The 17,924-nt window shown below is 43.8% G+C and overlaps 1 protein-coding gene across 7 annotated transcripts in view; it reads right to left on the bottom strand.

Moving 5' to 3' along the window:
• The window catches only part of fam13a (family with sequence similarity 13 member A), a 249,002-nt gene that overhangs the window by 117,235 nt on the left and 113,843 nt on the right, over positions 1-17,924 (bottom strand). For all 7 annotated transcript variants that reach the window (XR_011353902.1, XM_069925726.1, XM_069925725.1 and 4 more), the window contains one exon: positions 3,391-3,563. Coding sequence is in view for 6 of the 7 variants with exons in the window: in XM_069925726.1 (XP_069781827.1) it covers positions 3,391-3,563 (173 nt within the window). In the remaining variant the exon portion in view is untranslated. The remainder of the gene's footprint in view (positions 1-3,390; positions 3,564-17,924) is intronic.

Below are 17,924 nucleotides of genomic sequence, written 5' to 3'. Positions count from 1 at the left end.
TTGCAGTTCAAATTGACAAGATTGGCAATGGACAATGTGGGAACTGCTCAAACAGCAGCTATGAAATTAAAGAGTTTTTTTTTATTGCAAATGCTCCCAAATCCACAAATCATCAGAACTGGAGCACATTAGACAGATGACATTAAAAAGGGTAGAGAGGTGAAAGACAACACACACACGCTATGAGACTGCCAGTCCTATCCCTCCAAACCCCAAGACCCCACCCAACCCGACTGCCACAGCACCACAGTAGACTATCTATCCAAGAGTAAAAATCACACCATGTCAAAAGGAGAATTTAAACGCCTGATTAAATAAATCTTGAATTAAAACAGCTAGACTGTGACCGTCACTGGCAAGGCCAATATTTATTGCCCATCCCTGAAGGCCTTGAGAACATGACAGGGAGCTGCTTTATTGAGCTGCTACAATCCCTCTGGTGAAGGTGCTGTTTACTTGGGAGTTTGTGGATTTAGACCGAGAAGCGATAAAAGAACAGCAGTAGATTTCTAAGCAGATGTGCATAACTGGGAGTGGAATTTGCAAGTGGTGGTGTACCCTTGTGTGCTAACCTTGTATGGGAGTTGCTGCAGTGCCTTTTGTAGATGGAACATATACCAGCCATACTGTACTATGAAGTCACAGGAACAGGCCTTTTATCAGTGTGTCCAATCTGACTATTTTGCCCATCCATCTGCTTGCACTATGACCACATCCTTCTTACTCTTGATTGTTTAACTGTCCAAATGTCTTTTAAATGTTGTGATTATATCTGACCTCACTACCTCCTCTGGCAGCAGGTTCCAGGTATCAATCAGTCTCTGTGTAAAAGAACAACAGTTTGGTTCCTTTTAAAGCTCCCATCTCTTACCTTAAACTTCCGCTTGCTTTTTTTTGATACCCCTACCATGGGAGAAATGATGTTGACTATCAGCTTTTCTTATTCTTTTGAATTTTTATGCCTGTCAATTTCCATCAGGTCACTCCTCAGCCTCTTTTACTCCAGGGAAAGCAAACTCAGCCTATCTCTCCCTTTAAGGAGAGAATGAATGTTTGGTAGTGAATGGGGTGCCACTCAAGTTGCTTGTAGACTTCTTGAGTGCCTTAGGATTGCACTCATCCAGTCAAGTGGAGAGCATTCCATCACACCCCTTACTTGTGCTTTGTAGATGGCTATCAGCAAGCTCCATGAAAATAGATTTGGCCCTTGTATAAAGGCAGCTAATCTTACTCCAGTTAATTATGTTCGTTCATCATTAAGCCAGACATTAAGGGTATCAGATAACTGCTCAGCAAGAGCCAGGAGAAACTGCATGTGTACAGTGGTGAAAAACAAACTGGTGGAGGAATACCAATTACTTGGAACACTCAGAGTCAGTGTTTATTTTGCTCCATATTCAATAAATGCAGTGTATCTTGTGTCTCGATACTGTGGTGAATGTGGCTTAAGTTTCTGGCTTTGTTTCATCATCGCTTGTGGGCAGAGAATCAGTAATCTAGAGACTAATAAAAAGAAGTCCTCTTTGGCACAAGTTCCCATTTCTCAAACCATTATCCGAAAGAACACAAGAGCCTTGTTCCCTTAGCATGACAGAAAGGTGCCTGCCAATGCTTACATGTCGTTACTCACCGCTGGGCTTCTCCTATCTGAGATTTGAAAGACCTGTGGCACCTGAAGGATTAAAGAGGTTGCTCTGTGGCTGACACAACCCATTTGCTGTGACAACTGCACCTAGGAATTTTTTCAGCAAGCTGATTCCAAACCCTTTCAGATTGTTCGCTCCAGGTAATGTGCGTGTACACAGCACGCCTGATGACAGTCATATTGATAAGAACCTGGAGGACCTAAAGTCTGGTGAACTGACCCTTGAAGCCTCCTGAAAATTTCCATGTAATTGGAGAACCCAAATCAAATCCAGAGGAACACCCAGAATGTCTTTCTACTTTCAGCTGTCATTTACTCTTTTATGTCACTCCAATCACATTAAAATTTAAACACTGATATTTGGCACCTTGTACTGTGAAAGATGAATATCAAACAGTTGCTAGCATTGGAAAGGTATGCACAGTTGCAGTGACAAGTCCACAATGTGCTTGCAACTTTGATCTCAAATAAAATAGCAACCGGCAAGCTCCAACTTGCCCTCAACCAGGTCAGCTGATGGAGGATGTTTCTGTTGAACAAGATTTTTAAAAAAATACATTCGAGGAGAGCAGGATGGTTGGGACAGAGGGTAAGGTGACAATCAGCTGTAAAACAAAACTGCTATTTACATAACACCTTTCATGTGCAAAAATATCCCAACTTCTTGAATTGGAGCAACACACAATGTGCTGGAAGAACTCGCAGGTCAGGCAGCATCTATGGAAGGCAATAGACAGCCAACATTTTGGGTCATAACCCTTTGTCACTGACTATTGCTTTCCATGGATGTTGCCTGATCCACAGGGTTCCTCCAGAATTTTTAATATTGTTCCAGCATCTGGATTCTTTCTTGCTTGCTTGAACTGGAGAGAAATTGGGCTATGTAGGCAATTGCACATAAAGCTTTAATTGCCAGCCTAGTGTTTCATCAGAAGGAAGAAAGAGGAGTGTACTCCCTGTACACCCATGACTGCATACCAAACACAGCTCCAGGTCCATTTATAACTTCACGATGACACCACCATCCAAGGCAGCATCTCTAACATCAGATGGAGGGGCTTGTGGCTTGGTGCCAGGACAACAACCTCTTCCTCAATGTCAACAAGACCAAAGAGCTGGTCATAGACTTCTGAAGGAGGGGTGGAGCTCATTCCCCTATCCCCATCAATGGCAATGAGGTTGAGATAGTAGACTTTTTAAGTTCCAAGGTGTAAACATCTTCAGTGTCCTCTCACATTGTTGCAATGGCCAAGAAACGCACAAGCACCTCTACTTCCTCAGAAGTCTGAGGAAATATATAGTATGTCATTAACAACTTCTCAAGATACATCATTTAAAACATCCTGTCAGGGTGCACACTGTGGGACGGGAACTGCTCCACCCAAGACTGCAAGACACTGCAGTCTGTCCATCAGACACACCTTGCTCCCCTCCATTGACCCCATCTTTAACTCCCACTCCCTTAGAAAAGTAGACAGCACATGAAAAGACTCATCCCACCACGGCCACACTCGCTTCACTCCCCTCCCACCAAGAAGAATTTTCACAAGTGAGAGATCACGCACCACCAGATTCAAGAGCATTTTCTTTTCTGCCATTCAGACTCCTGAAGGAACTCTACAATAATAAAATTATGTGGCCTTTGCTCTGTACCAATTGATTTTTCTCTGTAACTCTGCACTCTTGAATTTAAATGACTGTTCTGACAACTTAATTTCAATGTTTGCATTAAGTGACAGCCAAACCTGTTGATCTCCATGTCTTTTATGCTAGAGGCGAGCTCCTCAGAAGACTCCATCTCCTCTAGTCTTGATTGCCTGATAGGCAGAGTCCGTGTTGCTTCTGGAATCCCACTTGATTGTTCTGGATGAAGCACAGGAAAAGTCCCTGGGATGACTTTAGGCCTTTTCTTTTTGTTCTGAAATGGGGAGAGAGTGTTGATTAAAACACAAGGGATTCAAAACCCTCACACTATGTGGCATGGAACATAATTATAGAAGGCCACAGCACAGGAAACAGACAATCAACTGATTGAGTCCTTGCTCTCTCTTTGTAGACCAATCTTGAGCATTATTTCCATTTAGCACAGAAGGAGGTCATTCAATTCATGCTGGCTCAAGGTGAAATTCATAGCCCCCACTAATTCTCTTTTCCTTCTCATGTGGCCATTACCACTCCCCAGATTCTACCACTGACATGATACACTACGGGCAGTTAATTTAATGGCCCATGTGACTTTCAGATGTGGAAAGAAATTGGAGCGCCACACAACTGGCTGCAGGGAGAATATGCACAGACAACACCACAGGTCAAGACTGAACCAGAATCTACTAGCAGTTGTCAGTCTTATTCCCTTGCCCTTTCCCAATAGCCCTGTGAACAATGGCAGATTAACCATTAGGCTAAGTAGGCTTAACCCTAGGGGCCTGGAAAGGGGAGGGGTGGTGGAATCTGGCAGAAATGGAGATGTTGTGATCCCAGCAGGAACGGGGACATCAGGTTCCCGACAAGAGCAGGAATGTCAGGCTCCCGGATATTGATCACTTTGGACACCCCTAATATAAGCCATTAAACGTAACTTTACTTCACTTTATTCTAATCAACAAAGGGTGGGCTGGGGGAGGGGAAGGTCAGGAGATCCTTACTAAAATTCAACCTAAGGGCCCAGGTTGTAGTTAATCGGCCACTACCTGTGAAATATCATCCCTTATACCCAAAGTTTAAGGCCTTGAATAAATTGAAGAGGGGCTCAGGCCCGAAATGTTGGTTGTACGGACTTGAAGGGCCAACATGGCCTGTTTCCGTCCTGTAAATGGTTATATGGTTATATTCTATCTAATTCTCTTTTGAAAGCTCTGATCGACTCTTACAGTAATTTCCAGAATACAACCACTCACAGGAAGAGATACGAGCTCAGATCTTTTGCTGAGAACATGAGATCAGTGGCCCATTCATTGCCCCTTGATCAATTTGCCTTCCATCTAAACCAGTTATGTTCTTCCACAGTTACAAATACTCCATCTCTCCTGTACTCCCATGTCTGTGGGTAGTCATTAATTTAACAGGCCATGAGTAAGATTATTTAAGTCACAATCAAGTTTTCTCTGTGCATTGCCAGAAACATTCTGCAGCTGTTTATATTTCAGATACTAAAAGGGCATGTTATCTGTACAGGTATAACTGTGACACAACTAGGAAAATATTTTGCATCTATTTATAAGCATTTTGATCCAGTTTTTTGCTTGCCTATTCCTGAAACGTATCATTAAGTGTTAGCCAATTAGTTTTTTGAATTTACTCTCTGAATCTGAAGCACGGTTTTCCATGCCTGATGAACTATCGATCTTGCCCTTGGAAGCTCTGATTGGCCCAGCTTCTGGAAGGTTTTGAGGTTAAAAATCCTCCAGATTTCTCTCCTGAACGCTCTATCTCTAACCTTAAATAGTTCCACCTGTCACCCCACCTCCAATATTGTTCTCATCTCCCACCTCTCCATACATATCCTGTTGAATTACAATTATTTACAAGCCCTTGCTTCATACACCCCTCACTCAACATTGCAATATTGACGCATTGCGAGCCATGTTCAATCAACCATGATTTATTATGCCTCAAAGCCACAGATCAATAAGGGCAGTACTAAGTAATATTATCAACTATATGGTGACATGTACCATTTAGTTAAGAGTATTGTCTTGAAGCAGGAAAATGATGCAGAGAAGTTTTGAGGGAATTAGAGAGCTTGGGGCTTTGGAATCTGAAAGGACGACCATTAAGATGAAGCAATCAAATTTAGTGATGGGCACAAGACCAGAAATGAAGCAATGCTGAAATCTCAATGGGTTAAAATACTGGTGGAGGTCAGAGACACGGAAGGGGAAGGGGCAAGGGAGAGTTTCAAAGCAAGGGTAAAAATGGTTGTTTAACTTTTGAAATGGGATCCATGTACAATGCCCAGCCTGGGATGGTGAGAGAAGGGATATTGCAATTTAGGTGATGGGCCCTCTCTCCCACTCTCTCTTCCTCGAATCTGTTTTCTCTTTGCTTTCATCTACAATGCAAAGCTTTCTTTCCCTTTTATCTAATTGGACCACAAAAAAAAACTGTGTGCCTTCCGACCTCAATTGTTAATTATAATTGTGAGTTGGGAAACCATGACTTTTATTTACACAGCACCTTTTATGCAGTAAAACATTCCAAGGTTTTCAATGAGTAGAGAAGCAGGATAAGGAATAGATACAGAAAATAAATCAAAAGTCTTTAAATCCAGAGAGAAATGTCATTTATAATATAGTAAAACATGAAAATTAAAAGCTTCTTCAAGTGCCTTTTACATGCTTTGATTATATAATATTGAATCTCTCTAGCCGACACTATCAAACATGCTATTCATTTCAGTCTGAAGTGATGCACTTTGGAAGCTCAAACCCGAGCAGGATTCACAACAGTATAAAAGAACAATGAGGTCTTGGGGTTCATTCAGAGATTTCTCAAGGTTGCAGTACAATTTGATTTGGTGGTTAAGAAGAGGTATGGTGTGGTGGCCTTCATTAGTCGAGGGAATGAGTTCAAGAGCCATGAGATACTGTTGGAGCTTCATAAAACTCTGGTTAGACCACACTTGGAATGTTGCATGCCGCTCTAGTCACGTCATGCAGGAAGGACGTAGAAGCTTTAGGGGGTATAGAGGAGATTTACTAGGATGTTGTCTGGAATGGAGAACATGTCTCGGTCAAGAGCTAGGGCTTTTCTCTTTGGTATGATGAAGGATGAGAGGTGACTTAATAAAGGTAAATAAGAGGGGAAATTATAGGGTGCACAGCCTGCACCTTATTCCCAGGGCAGCAATAGCAAATGCCAGAGGACATCTGTTTAAGGTGAGTGGAGGAAAGTTTAGGGGAGATGTCAGAGGTTAAGTGCTTTCTCACAGAGTGGTGGTGCATAGAATGCATTGTCAGGGGTAATGGTGGAAGCTGGTACAATAGAAGACTCTTAGGTAGGTGCATGGATGTAAGAAAAACAAAGGGTCGTGGATGTGAGGTAGGGAAGGTGGGATTGTTGTGGAGTAGGTTTACATAGGTCAACACAACATTGTGGGCTGAAGGGCCTGAACGGTACTGTAATGATCTGTGTTTGATGTATACTGCAGAGGTTGGAAATGGGTTAAAATAGAGGAACATGGAAAAGGGAAATAAAGCTTCTAAGGACTCTCCCCTTCCTGTCTCTCCAACTCTCCCACCCTTTGTTCAATACCACATCATCTCTTGGCTACTCACCCACTCCTTTCCCCCTTCATAGTCGTCATGTCTCCTCTTTTTTACTTCAGTCTTGATAAAGGGTCCCATCTAGAAACATTGAGTGACTATTTCTGCCTCTGGATGCTCTTGAACTACTGGGGCTGAGGCAACAGCTATACCTATTGTGTGACTGAGCCAGCTCATGGTGAGAATCAGGCTGGGGATCCAGTCTGAAACGTTGACTGACCATTTCTACCCATGACTTGCTTAGTCTCTCCAGCTGCTCATTGTTTGCACTTGGGTAACTTCCTTTCTTTTTGGTAAATTTTTCTTAAATAAAATCACCACTCCCCTGGCTTTAGAATTAAATGAAGAAAAGACGACTTGACTTTTCAGTTTTAGGTGTTCTTTTTCAGTTAAATGAATTTCTTGTAAAAAAGCAATATCCACTCCTAATTTCTTAATAAAGACAAAATTTTCTTTCTTTTTATTGCCCCGTCATCCAATTAATATTAAAACTTATAATCTCAATTGCTTTATTAATTGTTCCTTTTTTAAAAAAATCCCTTTTCATTACTCCCATCCAGGAAGAATTCCCATTAAATAATTTGGTCCTGAGCTTCACCATCTGCATCCAACAATCCAACAACATGTTTAATTATTAAAAAGAAAAACAGAAAAAAAAACAAAAAAAAACAAAACAAAAATATCCACCCAACAAGTACTGCAAGAGCCAGTACTACCTTTCTCCATTTTACGGGTCATGGCTAAGCCACAAAAACACAAGCAATCACCAGAAGCCAACTTAACACATCCCCCGACCTCTGCGGGGGAAAAAAATATGATTTAGACAACCAATTCGATCTAACATGAGAATAGATAATATCATATCAATTTTTCATTCCTCAAAAAAAGGGGAAAAAACCCTCCGTGCATATTAAATTCATTGCAACATACCAGTGCCTTCTGTTACCTGAACTTTAGACAAACTGAGCATATTCTTCAGCTTGAACAAAATAGGTAAAAAAAAAACATTCTGTTGACCTGCTACAAAAATTTTCAAAGTAGCAAGATGAAGCAACACAAATCTGTAACCTTTATCATATAAAACTTTCTTAACTGGATTAAATTATTTCCTTTTCTTTAATAAAGTTTGGCTCAAATATGGATAAAAGAAAATCTTATCCCCTTCATAGTTCAAAGGTCCATATTCCGTAACCCTTTTCATTACAAGCCTAGAAGCCTCTCTCTATCCTGGTAATTCAGAAATCTAACCAGAATAGATTGGGGTTTCTGCTTCGGACCTGGCTTTGGTCTTAAAGCTCTATGGGCTCTTTTGATTAAAATCTGGTCTTCAAACTGTTCCTCTCCAAATATCTTCAGTATCCATTCTTGAAAAAAAATGAATCGCATCTTCTCCTTCTTTACCTTCAGAAAACCACACTATTTTAATGTTTGTTTCTTCTGTTATAATTTTCCAAAATATCAACTTTCTCCAAACAATTTTTAATTCATCGGGATTAAGCAAGTTATCAAATCTTCAGACATATTAGATCTATCTTCAATACATTGCACTTCCTCTCGAACATCTTGAACCTTATTTTCCAACTTATCCAATCTTTGTGAAACATTTTTCATCACCTTCAATGCATTGTCCACTTTAACTGTCAAATCTGATTTAAATTGCTTCAATTCTTCTGACAACAATTTAAAATTATTTTCCAAAGACAAATTAATTTTAATTTGAAGTTCATCAATTTTTGATTCAATCTTACTTATTTCTTTTTGTTTTAAATCTTTTTCATCCCTCTCATCTTTTCCTCTTCTGAACTTGACATATCTTCTTCACTTTCATACTCTTCTGAAGTTTCTTCCACTGGGCTTGCATCTTCAAGTTCAAAGTTGACACACTGGACTACCCCTTTAAGAGACCTTGAGTTTTTTCTCAATCTTCTTTACTACTGCACCGCACATGCCCAACTTCTCACGCAGTCGACACAAAGGAGGCTCCGGAGGAAGGTCCCTAGCAAGTGGATCCAAAAAAAATACCTCAGCAGCCTGCTTTGACACTAAGGTAGGCCCAGTTTCTTTTTGCTTCTTCTTTTCCGACTTCTTTGTAGGAGATAGTTTAGGAAATTTTTCCTTTCTTAGGTGAAATCCTAAAAATTTAGTTAGATATTTTAAAATAGTTTTCTTTTAAAAAAAATTTTTATAAATAGGTACTTTATTTAACTAATCCCATAGGAGTCGTGACTTTGCGTGTTGTCCCTCTCGGCATCACGTGGCACCCCCCCTCGGGTAACTTCCTTGACCTGCTTCAAAATAATACTGAGGAAACAAACATCCACTTGAAGGTAACCTGTAATCCAAAAAGTGGCATTTAACTGCGCAGCACTAAGATTATCAGCCTCAATATTTACAGCATTCTGAGATTCTCTCAGATCTTTCTCCAACAACTAGCTAAGAGTTTTTTTTAATACTCTTATCAATACAAAGATTTATATCAATTTAATGCTTCAATTAAAAACCGTCATCATTCACTGAAATCATGGCAAATATTCACCCTCAGATGCTTATTTAAAAGTGCGATACATTTCTGTTAATGTTTGGATGTTCATTTCCAAACATGGCCCCTTTAAAGTTATCATGGCAGTCATTATTTCCAACATGTTAATTGCCCTTTACTTCTCTGGATGATGCATGACCTGCTGAGTTTCTCCAGCACATTTGTGCATTACACTTGATCACAGCATCTGCAGATTTTCTTGTTTAAATCTATAAAATTAATTGAATTAAACTTTGGCACATACCACATCAAAATCTGAACATGTGTCTGGTTCAATAATCTATATTCCTAGATTATTTGCCTGGCGACAACACATATCATATACATCATAACAAAAAAATAAGATAATTGAGTCCATGAGCAATAACACCCAGCACAGCAATTCTATCAATCACACAACCAGTCTCCTTACTTTTCTATGAGCCCTGTAACTAATTCTTTCTCACATGTCCACATCAACTCCCCTTTGATTCTTTTGGCATGCACCTATACTGAGGGGTACAATGGCAATTAAAGCAGCAGCACATCTCTGTGGACAAGAAAGGAACTTGGAGCACCTGACGGAAGCTCACACTGTCATGAAGAGAACGTACATACAGAGAGCATCCCAAGGCTGAGTGAACCCAGGTCACTGGAGCCGTGAGGCCACTATCCCTCTCAACATCCTCATTCTTGTCCCAAATCTTAAATATGTGACTTCTGGCTGTCCAACCTTCTGCCATTGGAGTCAAATTTTCTCCCTGCTTAAATTCTAGCCAACATTTGAGGAATTAAGAGGTGTGATGTTATCAAGCGTCTACCTTTGCTTCCTGTGGCAGGGTCTTGACAGTGCAGAGGAGTATTTGTAGTTGGGTGACTGATAACCTGTCTGTACACACCCAGCCAACTTCTTCACCTGACAAAATGCAGGGTAAGGTCCTTCAGAGTTCCACACTGCATGTCCAACTGAACACAGCGAAACGAAATGTTTGCCAGCTGGCTTGTCCACTCTGTTCCACAGCAGCCCATTGAATTTGAAAGGCAAAGCAGGCTTGTTTACTCAATCTGCACTCAATCTACTCTGCATTTTTATTGTTAGCATCCGTTTTGCAGCGCAGGAGAGGAAAAGCAAGGATTTAACAAATCATTGTGGTTAAAGCAAAACAAGAAAACCGTGGCATTCAATCAGAGTTTGTGAAACATATCTCTTCCTTAAACGGGCAAGAACAATTGTATGTTTAGGAGATAAAAGGGGGCTATTTTTCCTGCTGTGGCAGCATGCCAAATATGTATAGCAAATTATTTTTTTATTGACAACAGTAGAAACCCACTGGAAAGTATGTTTGGGGATGGGAGGAGGGCGCAGGTGGAGAAAACCACAAGTGGGGCAGCACAGAGCAAGCAATAATGTGTCGTGGGAAAATCAAAGCATTGCAGATGCTAAAAATCTGCAACAAAAATAGAAACTACTGACTACACTCAACAGATATCTGTAATTTTGGGCTCTTTAGAATAATTAGGAAAGAAAGAAACTATCTTAAATCAAATGAATCCAAATGGCTTAATGGAAGCAGATGGCAGAATATCAAGCTTCAAAGACTGTGAAAGGTGTTGTAAATAGCAATGCAGTGGGACATGTCCAGCATACCAAATGATACAAAAGTATAAGGAAAACTAAGCTAATGTGGCGGCCAGTTCTAATATTGTTTGGAAGGCTGCAAAGTAACCAGGTTGAAGACTAAGTATTGTTCTTCAGGGTTGTATTAAAAACACAAAAATACTATATAACCATATAACAATTACAGCACGGAAATAGGCCATCTTGGCCCTTCTAGTCTGCTCCGAACGAAGTTCTCTCCTCTAGTCCCACCTACCTGCACCTTGCCTATAACCCTCCATTCCCCTCCCATCCATATACCTATCCAATTTTTCCTTAAATTACAAAATGGACTCTGCTGCCAGTACTTCTCCCGGAAGCTCATTCCATACAGCCACCACTCTCTGAGTAAAGAAGATTCCCCTCATGCTACTTTTAAACTTTTGCCCCTTAACTCATGACCTCTTGTTTCAATCTCTCCTACTCTCAATGGAAAAAGCTTTTCCACATCAACTCTATCTATCCCCCTCATAATCTTAAATACCTCTATCAAATTCCCTAATACAGGAGGAACTCAGCAGGTCTCGCAGCATCCACAAGAGGTAAAGATATATAACCAACATTTTAGGTCTGAGCCCTCCTTCAAGATTTGAACAAAAAGCAGACAGGTTCCTGAATAAAAGGTGTAGGGAGAAGGTAAAAAAGGGAAGGGGGAGGAGCACAGACCAAAAGACAAAAAGGTGGTAACTGGGCATGTATAGGAGGACCGGAGAGGAAAGGTGAGAATTAATTGGGGACAGGGATGGCTCTTTGAATGCAGAGCTGAAGGAAATGAGGCCATGGGAAAGGGAGGGGGAAGGAGGGGGAGGGAGGGGGAACACACAAGGAAAGGATAAACAGGAATGGGGGAGGGGTTAGATGGGTGGACAACAGCCTAATGGAAACTGGAGCAGTTGATGTTAATGCCATCTGGTTAGAGAGATGTTCCTCCAATTTGCAGGTGGTCTTAGGCTGGCAGTACAGGAGACATGTTGGTATGGGCATGGGGTGGGGATCTCAAATGGGTTGCCACTGGGAGATTCCTGCTATTGCAGTGGATAGAGCGAAGATGCTGATCAAAGAGATCTCCCAGACTGCATCCAGTCTCTCCACTGTAGAGGAGACCAAAACGGGAGCACAGGATGTTGTAGACGATCCATACAGATTCACATGTGAAGTGTTGCTTCATTTGGAAGGTCTGTTTGGGGTCCTGAATGGTGATGAAGGAGAAGGAGTGGGTGCAAGGGGTAGGTGCGAAGGGGGAGTGATTGGTGGGAAAGGAGGAGTGGAGTAGGGAGAGGGAAGCCACAATTTTTGGAGGACATCCCAGATGATCTTGCATGGAAGACCTCATCCTGGGAGTATATTCAACTCGGCCCCCCAAGGACAGAAGTAAAACACTTACTTCTAACATCACCCCTACTCTTTCCTCCAGTCACCTGAAACAAATGTCCTCTGGTATTTACTATTTTGGTCCAGGAAAATGGGGTAAAAATGCATTGGGACACTTTGAAAACATGAAATTTAATTCTTTGAGTGATTACTAAATGAAGAGATCAAGTTGGCATGAAATTTAAGGAAAAGCCTTATAAACTGACCAGAACAAACAGTAAACCCAAGGTTAGGGAATTTTAAAAAATTTGATAAAGGAAGACCAGGGAAGTGGTCAATAAAGGAAAAGAAAATACAGTGAGGGAGGGGGCAGCAAAGGATTTTATTTATGAAAGGAATGTTAGATTCATTTTTTAAAAAATGGATAACCCCATTTTAATACATATCACCAAAAGCAATGCAGTGCCAGAATGAATTATTGCCCATGAATTTGGGTAATAAAATTCTAAATACTTGGTATGAAAAGGAATTTGGCATATTAAAGATTATTATGAGGAAGGGCTAGTTAAGTCCTTTGTACAACTAAAACAGAAATATGACTTGATGAATAGAACTTTCTTCAATCTTCTTGTGAGAAAGATGGTCTTGCCTTCAAGTAATGAAGTGGAAGGGATGTTTAGGTTGGGAAATGCACCTAAATTTATAACTAGGATGTATTTTGTTCTCCAAGACGAAAGTGCGATGCAGGGCATACAAAAGTCGAGAAAGAGAGAGAGGTGGAAGTCGGACCTGGGTGTTGTAATACCAGAGAAGTGATTGGTGTTTGGATAGTATGACATCAACGATCAATGTGAGATATGGACTGGTTCAATACAATTTTTTTCATCAACTATATCTCACACCACAAAAAAACTGCTTAAAGCAAAATCTGAAATATCCGAAAGGATGGCGTTGAAACTTGAACCTTTTTACATTCTACCTGGTCATGTGTAAAGGTAGGACCATTCTGGTATGGTATATCTGAAACACTATCATGAGTAACAGGAGTGTCTTTCCCCCACGACTCAGAGCTGTACCTTCTGGGCAACCCTATGGATGTGACCTACAAACTGACTAAATTTCAAATTTGCTGTTAATGAAGCTCTGGTTGTGGCCAAGAAGTGTATAGCAATCACATGGAAATCCGACTCTCCCCTTCTTATTGCTCAATGGGCCTCACAGCTATGAAGTTCTATACTTAGAATTTAAAGAATAAATATGACACATTCATTAAGATATAGCAACAGTACTTGGATTATGTAGAGGTCCAATTATAAATTTGACCTTTCGATGAATGTAATGATGTGATATCCCCGAAAAAGAATTATGAAAAATGAGAGCTGATGGTACATGAAGCTGTGTGTGTGTGTGTTTTGCAGACATTTAATATATTTGATGTGTTTAAAGATTGTATGAATGTATTTATGGAAAAATAAAAATAAAACATTCAATAAAGAGAAAGGAAAAGAAGAGTTGTGAAAGTTCATTTGTAAGAAACCGAAAAGCAGACTGTAGGAGCTTCTTCAGAAATGTGAAAAAGAACTGTGGACTGTGTGCAATCCTTACAGGCAGTTGCAAGGGAATTTATAATTAGAAATAAGAAATGGTAGAGGAATTAACCTAGTTTTTGTCTTTCACAAAAGATAGAAGAAATATCTCCCAGAAATACTGAAAACCAATTAAGGAACGTGGCGGGGCAGCCATTGGGAAATGGCGCCGTCATAGGTTTCTCTCTGACTCCAGCATCCCTTCCAGCGCCCACCCTGGGCAGCGATTATGATGTCACAATGACTGAGCTCATGCTGCCTTTATAGGGGCGTGCTGAATTTGAATAAGAACAGTCATTAATGACCCTCAACGTGGTGGCTGTGTTTCTTCCACTGCTCACGCAGCCACAGTGGCGACCCCGACGAGCCCAGACATTTTTCTGGACTCAAAACACCATGGATTCAGCAGAGGTTAACGCTGTCTCCATCAAGCTTCCCCCCTTTTGGACCCACCAACCGAGAACGTGGTTCAGGCAGGCGGAAGCACAATTTCAACTCCGCAACATCTCCTCAGACGCCGTGATGTTCTATCATATCGTGAGCGCTCTGGACCAAGATACAGCAGCAAGGGTGGACAACATCATCCACCCCCACCCCCCCGGCTACAGACAAGTACACCGCCCTCAAAGACTTGCTGCTTGGAACTTTCAGGTCAACTCCCCAGCAATGGGCTTCCAGGCTCCTTCACCTAGATGGGCTGGAGTTTTGTCGGCGCTGATGGACGAAATGCTGGCCCTGGAGAAAGACCACAAGCCTTGTTTTCTCTTCCACCAGATATTCCTGGAACAAATGCCGGAGGACATCCAGCTGCTCCTCACAGATGAAGACTTCTCAAACCGAAGGGGAGCAACAGCCCGTGCGGATGCCCTCTGGTGTACAAAGAGGGTGAATGAGACAGCCCTAAGAGCAAGCCAGAGGAGGGCCAGTTGACCTGGTGTTTCTACCACCAGCGCTGGGGAGCTCAAGCCCGTAAGTGCCGCCCGTTTCAGGGAGACTACCAGGCCAGCCGCCATTGATGGCTGGCCACTTAAACAGCCTCCTTCATGTGATGGACAGATCGACCGGCCGCCGATTCCTGGTGGCCAGTGTCTGAGCTCCGCGTCTTTCCCCCCCCACATCATTAGAGACTTGCAGCCGATCTCGTGGTACACCATCAGGAACTACAGCGGCCGCAGGGCACAGATCCAGATCAGGAAGGAGAAGTTCCTCTGGAGCTTCATCCTAGCCTCCATGGGCACTGTGCTGTAGGGGCCGACTTCCTCAGAACTCACAGCCTACTGGTTGACATGAAGGGCAAAAGGCTCGTCAACGCCCGAACATTCCACTTCACCTGACTGGACATAGCAGAAGCCCACAGGCCCAAAATCACCGCCATAGCTGCTGCCAGGGACAAGTTCGATGAGATCCTCCACAAATTCCCCACCATCTTAGAGCCATAGTTCAACACCGCCCTGCTCCAGCATGGGATATTCCACCATATCACCACACAGGGCCCCCCGCTGCACGCTAGACCCAGATAGCTGCCGCCCGAGTAGCTCCAATAGGCAAAGGAGGAGTTTTCCAGGCTCCAGAAACTGGGAATTATCCAGCCCTTGGACAGCGCCTAGGCATTGCCGCTCCATGTGGTCGTGAAATCGTCCAGGGGCTGGAGACCGTGCGGGTACTAACATCAGTTGAATGACGCAACCACCCCCGACAGGTACCCGGTGCCCCACATTACAGGACTTCTCCGCCAACCTCCATGGCACACGGGCCTTCTTCAAAGTGGACCTCGTGCGGGGATACCATCGGATCCCGGTGACATGGGTAAGATGGCCATTATCACCCCTTTCGGCCTCTTCGAGTTCCTGCATATGTCCTTCGGTCTAAAGAACGTGGCCCAAATGTTCCAGCGCCTCATGGACATGTTTGGAAAAGACCTGGACTTTGTGTTTATTTACCTGGATAATATTCTCATTGCCAGTCGCAACCGCAATGAACACAAAGCCCACCTTCGCACACTCTTTGCCTGGCTGGCAGACTTCGGCCTCACAGTCAACGCGGCCAAATGCCAGTTCTGCAAGGAGTCCCTCCAGTTCCTGGGGCACACCATTTCGGCAGCTAGGGCAACGCCAGCTTTGGAGAAGGTAGTGGTTGTTCAACGATTCCCCAAACCCTCCACTCTGAGAGGCCTCCCAAGAGTTCGCAGGGATGGTGAACTCTTACCATCGTTTCATCCCCGGAGCCACGCACACCATGCGCCCATTGTTCGTGCTCATGGCCACCAAAGAAAAGACTTTATTGTAGTCAGAGGAGGCGGACAGGGCTTTCATCGTGACAAAGGAGGCTCTAGCCAGCACCACGCTGCTGGTGCGCCTGCAGCTGGAGACGCACATGGCGCTCTCCGTGGACACCTCAGCTATGGTGGGGGGGTTCTGGAACAGTGGCTCAATGGACAATGGTGCCTGCTAGCCTTTTTCAGCGAGCAGCTGCGTCCACCAGAGCACAAATACACGTGCTTTCGACCAGGAGCTCCTGGCATTGTATTTGGCCATCCGCCATTTCCGCTACTTCCTTGAGGGCAGGCCATTCACAGCCTTCACAGAGCACAAGCCCCTCACTCAAGCACTGGTGATGGCCAAGGATCCGTGGTCCACCAGAGAGCAGCACCACCTCTCGTACGTGTCTGAGTTCACAACCGACATCCGACAAAGGGCTGGCAAGGACAATGTAGTGGCGGATGCACTCTCCCATCCAGCCATCATCACTCTCATACCCGGCCTGGATTACGAGTAACTGGCTCAAGTACAGAGGAACGATGTGGAGACGCAGGCCTTGTGGACTGCCATCTCGGGCCTCAAACTCAGGGATGTCTGGGTGCCCGGCAACCCAGACACATTGCTCTGCGACGTCTCAACAGGCACGCCACGCCCGGTGATCCCGCCGCACTGGAGGGCAAAGGTATTCAGTCTGATCCATGACCTTGCTCACCCAGCAGTAAAGACAACCACGTGGATGGTCGTGGAGCACTTTGTGCAGCATGGGCTGAAGGAGGTAGCAGAACTGGCCAGGAACTGTACCAGGTGCCATACCTCCAAGGTCCAGTGACATACACGAGCCCCCATCCAGAACTTCGACCCGGTGGTTCGCAGATTCCAACACATCCATGTTGATGTCGTCAGGCCCCTGCTGGTGTCTAAGGAGGCTCATTACCTCCTCATGGTGGTGGATCAGGCCACAAGGTGGCTGGAGACCATCCCGATTAAGGAGACCTCTGCGGAGACGTGCGTCAGGACTCTGGTCAGCCAATGGATTGCCCGTTTCGGAGTCCCAGCGCATATTACTAGCAACAGAGGGGCACAGTTCACATCTGCCCTGTGGACTCAGGTGGCGAAGATCTGGGGTCAAGCTCCACCACACCACAGCATACCACCCGCAGTCCAACGGGTTGGAGGAGAGGTTCTACAGGCACCTGAAGGCATCGCTTATGGCCAGGCTCTCTTGACCAGACTGGGTGGACAAACTACACTGGGTCCACCTCGGGATTAGGATGGCACCCAAGGAAGAGCTGCAGGCTTCAGCAGCGGAGATGGTCTATGGTGCACCACTTTCCCTGCCGGGTAAGTTTTTCAGCCAATTCCCTGACACCACAGCCACCGACAAAAACCTGCTGCCAGACCTATGCAGGAGACTGGCCTCCCTAGCTCCCATACCTCAGGCACGTCACGGCTCCCGGCCATTTCATCTCCCCAAAGAGCTCGACTCGGTCCAGTTCATTTTCGTGTGGAGGGGACCACAAGGTGCACCACTACAGCGACTGTACAAGGGGCCATACAAAGTCTTGCACCGGTCCGGTGGAACCTTCACTCTGGACACTGGGGGGAAGAGAGGAATTTTATTTTTACAGTGGACCACCTGAAGATGGCCCATCTGGACTTAATACAACCGGTGCAGATGTCCACAC

This window comes from Narcine bancroftii, chromosome 3 (genome assembly GCF_036971445.1).
Source record: "Narcine bancroftii isolate sNarBan1 chromosome 3, sNarBan1.hap1, whole genome shotgun sequence".
In the NCBI taxonomy this organism is placed as follows: Eukaryota; Metazoa; Chordata; class Chondrichthyes; order Torpediniformes; family Narcinidae; genus Narcine; species Narcine bancroftii.
This window is presented reverse-complemented; position numbering and strand designations above follow the sequence as displayed.